The sequence below is a fragment of the Mandrillus leucophaeus genome, unplaced genomic scaffold (genome assembly GCF_000951045.1).
Source record: "Mandrillus leucophaeus isolate KB7577 unplaced genomic scaffold, Mleu.le_1.0 Scaffold16, whole genome shotgun sequence".
Classification (NCBI taxonomy): Eukaryota; Metazoa; Chordata; class Mammalia; order Primates; family Cercopithecidae; genus Mandrillus; species Mandrillus leucophaeus.
In genome coordinates this window covers 67,914-72,772 of record NW_012101587.1, presented here as the reverse complement: position 1 = coordinate 72,772, position 4,859 = coordinate 67,914, and the positions used below count along the sequence as shown (strand labels likewise).

Genomic DNA, 4,859 nt, shown 5'->3' with positions numbered 1-4,859 from the left:
TGGGGCTCCCGCGCGGGTCTCCGGGGCCTGCTCCGTAGTCCCTATGCTGCGCTCCTTCCGGGCTGCGCGCGGGGAGTGCACGGCTCTGCTGTCCTCTGCAAGAACTGGCTCAAGAAATTTGCCTCGAAAACCAAGTAATGCGGCGGGGTTTGGTGTCCTCGGGCGGGTGTTCACTGGGGGGCGGTGTCCCCGGGTTGTGGTGTCCGCCCACCCGCGTTCTTGCGCCCACGCGGCTTGGGTCGCCAGTTCCTGACTCCTGGGGTCTGCAGCAGTTCAGCTCTCACTGTCAACATTCGCAGTTTTTCTGTTCGTGGACGTGTGTCGGGTTAAAAAAACAAAGTGACAATGTGTGTTTATTTTGATTCTTGTCACCGGACGTATTTCTCGGGAGATTAGTTTCAGGAAATGAGGAAAAATGAAAAAATATAAGAATTTCGTTGCTAATGTTGACTTTCTGTGTGGAGTTAATTTGAAGACTAAAGCTTGTCATGATGATTAGTATTTTTAAATGATGAAAGATGAGTACAATAAAATATAATGACTTTTCACGCTGCTTTTAGTTATAAGTATGGTAGATGGGTGTATGTTTTCTACTTTAATACACTACTTTTAAGACAGTTTTAGACCCTGCAGAAAAATTGCAAAAATAGTACCGAGATCATGTGTCCTGGCACCCAGCTCCCCCTGTATTAACGTCGGACTTTAGCTTCTCCAGTTAAAGAGCCGATATTGATTGATTGTTGCTAACTGAAGCGCGTACTTTATTCGCTTTTCCTTGGTTCTGCCTGCCGTCCCTTCCTGTCCCAGGTCCCCACCCAAGGTCCACGTTACATTGAATTGTCTTGTTTCCTTAGGCTGGAGTAGTGTGTCAGACTGTCCCTGTTTTTGATGGCTGTGCCAGTTTGGAGGGGTACTGGTCAGGTGCTTTGCAGGATGCCCCTCTGTTGGGATGTGCCTGTTTTTTTAATGCTTAGATGTGGATTATGGATTTTGGGGAGGAAGACTAGCGGTAAAGGCCATTCTCATCACACCGTATCCAGGGTCCACGTTGGCCGTGATCCCCTGCGTGAGGTGCTTGCCAGGTTTCTCTACCGTAAAGTTACTCTTTTTGCCCCCTTACTGTACTCTAGGAGAAAGTCGCTGTGTGCAGCCCATGCCTAAGGAGTGGGGAATTTTGTCCTAAGTGATTTGCATTCTGCAGAGAGGATGTGTCTCTTCACCCCATTTATTAATTCATTCATATCACCAAGAACTCGTGGGTTATAATCCTGTGTTACTTAGTTTTGTTCAAATGTTTCCAGCTCTGGCCCTTAGCAGCTCTCTAAGCTCCTATGTGCTGTTACCATACCCTTGTCATTATGGCATTTTGCTGGGTTTTTGTGTGTGTTAAACACTTTCCTGCTTTCTGGCACTACAAGATGCTCCAGGCTCATCTTGTGTGTTTCCTACCGCAGCCCTAAAATCAGCCATTTCTCCAAGGAGCCCTCGTTCCTTTTATTGGAGAGAGAGATTAGAAACCATGGGTGCTGGGTGTGTTCATTGCTTCTGGGGTGTCTGTCTTTAGGCCATCTCATCTGATGAAAGGATATATGTGTTCCTGTTCACCCTCGTGTAAATATGCACCTCTAAACATTTCTATGTATAACCATCTGTCTCCAACTCCAGAACGTACTGTGTGGATCATTCTAGCCTCCCCTCCTTGCTTATCTGTAAGTCCCACTCCAGTAGTGAGCGTGGCTGCCACCTTTCATTTGCTTAACTGTTCAGTCTCAGTCTGTGCCTGTGACAGCATCCGAATCCTTTACCTGAACTTCCATGGGAAACGTCTTTATCAATTAGAGTGGAGTGTTTCTGTGCAGTTTGGTAGGTGTCTTTCTCTCAAACCTTGGGACTAGAAGTAGAATTTAGGTGAAAATACGAGGTTGAATTAAAACCATCTTCAGCCTCTTCCCCACAACCCATGTTGTTACCAATTAAATACTGAAATTTTTTAAGATGGCCAGTAACGTAACGTCTAAGTTTAGCCCCTTACAAACAGTTATGGTATCATAACCTCTTAAATTAGCTTATGTAACTTTTTGACTTTGCCATCACTAACATAATGCTTATTTTCTCCCCAAAGAAAAAAGTTTTGGTATGAAGGTCCTTCCTTGGGCTCTCACTTGGTGAGTATAAGCCATGAGCCACTTTATAATCTTGATGGGAGTGAGGGTTTAGAAGTTGGCAAAATTCTTACCTGGAGGTCTTCCCGTTTCTGTATTGGAGGGGACAGTGTCTGTGTGGATGCGACTGGATGCCATTGGCAACATGGAGTTTTTACCTTTTCAAAAAAGAAATGTACCGACATTAATGTTCTCTGGAAAGTCATATTTTTTATCAAATTATAATATGGTAATATCCATTTAGTTTTTAATGTGTGTGTACCATAAAAGTTTATGCAATATATGGCTCCCATTCTGAAAAATAAACATATCACTTATACTAAAAATTACTGAATTATTCCCTTTAGCAGGGTGAACTTTATGGTATGTGAATTATCTCTCAACAAAAACTTTTTGAGAAAATATTTACTTGCAGTACTTTTAATCTTGGAGGGTTACCAGGTAAAAATCTAAAAGGATCCCGGTTTATCCAACTTTATCTTAATGAAAGCTGAGGCAGCTAAGAGTGATAGCTGGTCGTCCAGCTGAGAGGTTGCCCATCCAGCCCTCGTGAGTTGGTGAGTTTGGAGTTGTAACGCTGACCTTGGGGTGTGCTCTTCTTCTTGATGGAGACTTACAAACCATCCAAGTTGGAACTCCTCATGAAGACCACCTCAGAGAAAACCAGGAAGGAAGACCATGTGCGTGTGAGGGCCCTGAACGGTCTCCTCTATAAGGCACTGACAGACCTGCTGTGCACCCCGGAAGTGAGTCAGGAGCTGTATGACCTTAACGTGGAGCTTTCCAAGGTAGGCTACATGGCCAAAGAGAAGAAATGGGTTGAGACAGCAGGCCTGGCACTCACTTTACCTGGCCCAGTCTTGCCTGACAATTAAAAAAAGACGCTTTAGGCAGGTCACGGTGGCTCATGCCTGTAATCCCAGCACTTTGGTAGGCCGAGACGGGTGGATCATGAGGTCAGGAGATTAAGACCATCCTGGCTAACACAGTAAAACCCCATCTCTACTAAGAATACAAAAAATTAGCCGGGCGTGGTGGCGGCGCCTGTAGTCCCAGTTACTCGGGAGGCTGAGGCTTGAACCCGGGAGGCGGAGGTTGCTGTGAGCCGAGACCACGCCACTGCACTCCAGCCTGGGCGACAGAGCAAGACTCCGTCTCAAAAAAAAAAAAAAAAAAAAAAAAAAAAAAACCTATGGATGACATCAAATGAGGACTTACTGTACTTCATTCCTTTTTATGACTGAATAATATTCCATTATATCTATAGACCACATTTTGTTCATCTGTAATGGACACTTGAGTTTTTTCCATTTTGGGCTGTTATGACTAATGCTGCTATGAACAGTAGTGTTAGTGAACATAAGTTTTCATTTCTTTGGGGTACGTACCTAAGAGTAGAATTGCTAGGTCATAGAGTAACTCTATCTTTAACTATTTGAGGAGCTGTCGGGCTGTTTCCAAAGACTGGGAAACCAAGAGAAAGAAACTGAGCCCAGGACTTCTAGGAGTAGGAGTTAAGGGCGTAGGTCTGGAGTCAAAAAGATCTGAACTCAAATCTTTGCTCTGCCCTTTCTTAGCCATATGACCTTGAAAAGGCCACTTAGCCTCTCTGAGCCTCAATGTCCCCATCTGTAAAATGGGGATAGCAACAGTCCCAGCCTCATAGGGTGGCCATGAAGGTTAAGTAATGAGGCTCTGCGGGAGGGACACTCCGCACAGGGCCAGCACACAGTCATCTGTCATGCTCTCATCCCAGAATGAGAATCTGGGCCCACCCTGTGATCTTGGGTAGGTTGCTGTACCTTTGACAGCCTCGGTTTCCTCACCTATAAAACAGAGCAATGTAACTGCATCACTCCTGCCTAACCAGGGGAACCTGATGAGGCAGCTGCACGTCCACCCTTCTGAGAGCCAGGAGGCTCAGCCCATCTCATCTTCCTTCCTCCTTGGAGGCACTGGGGAGCCATGGAGGGTGTTGCAGGGAGTGAGGCTCACCATGCCCAAGAAGTCATTCTTGCCCACCATGTCCCAGTCCCAGAGCTCCACCCGCAGTGGGGACGGGGCACCTGGCATCTCCCGCAGCTCCAGCACTTCATCCCAGTGTGGGAAGCGAGTCTTCTTGATGGTCTGTGGGCGAGGGAAGTGGTCTGTGAGTGGGAGAGCTGATGGGGACCCCTGCCCCACCACCAAATGTCCCACTCCTTCCTGGTGTCATTCCCCATCACTCACTGAGGTCTCCAAGCTCTGGCTGCCCCAAAACACACGTGCAAATGGGTCAGATGTGCCAGAGATGTCTCTGGGAGCCAGGTCCCTGGGAACAGATGGGGAAAGGAGTGAGGGAACACGGCACCCGAGTTGGGCCTTGGAAAGGCTGTTAAGAGTATATCATTCCAATGTCGCTGGTTTCCAAGGAAATTAACTGTTCCATTGTAGGGGTCGGTCCAGCTGGGGACACCCCTAACCATGCCCGTCCAGACCCTGTATCTTCCTGTCACTGCCCTATGAGGAGGCACTTGTATATCCCTATTTTTCAGATGAGGAAACTGAGGCACCAAAAGGTCATATCCTACATCACAAAGCCCAGCAAGTAGAAGTGCAACGGGGAAGGGGAAGAAAGAGCCTCAGATTCTCTGGAGGCCCCAGATGGGAAAGTTGATGCAAAGGTTCAAAGCCTGGCTCTGTGCTCATTGGCTAGGG

General features: G+C 46.9%; 1 protein-coding gene across 1 annotated transcript in view; it reads left to right on the top strand.

The window, feature by feature from the left end:
• RBFA (ribosome binding factor A (putative)) overlaps positions 1–4,859 on the top strand; it is a gene marked incomplete at its 5' end in the record, with an annotated part of 13,131 nt that continues 8,272 nt past the window's right edge. The window contains 3 exons of the mRNA XM_011975900.1: positions 1–134; positions 2,123–2,165; positions 2,774–2,950. Coding sequence (XP_011831290.1) covers positions 1–134; positions 2,123–2,165; positions 2,774–2,950 — 354 coding nt within the window. The remainder of the gene's footprint in view (positions 135–2,122; positions 2,166–2,773; positions 2,951–4,859) is intronic.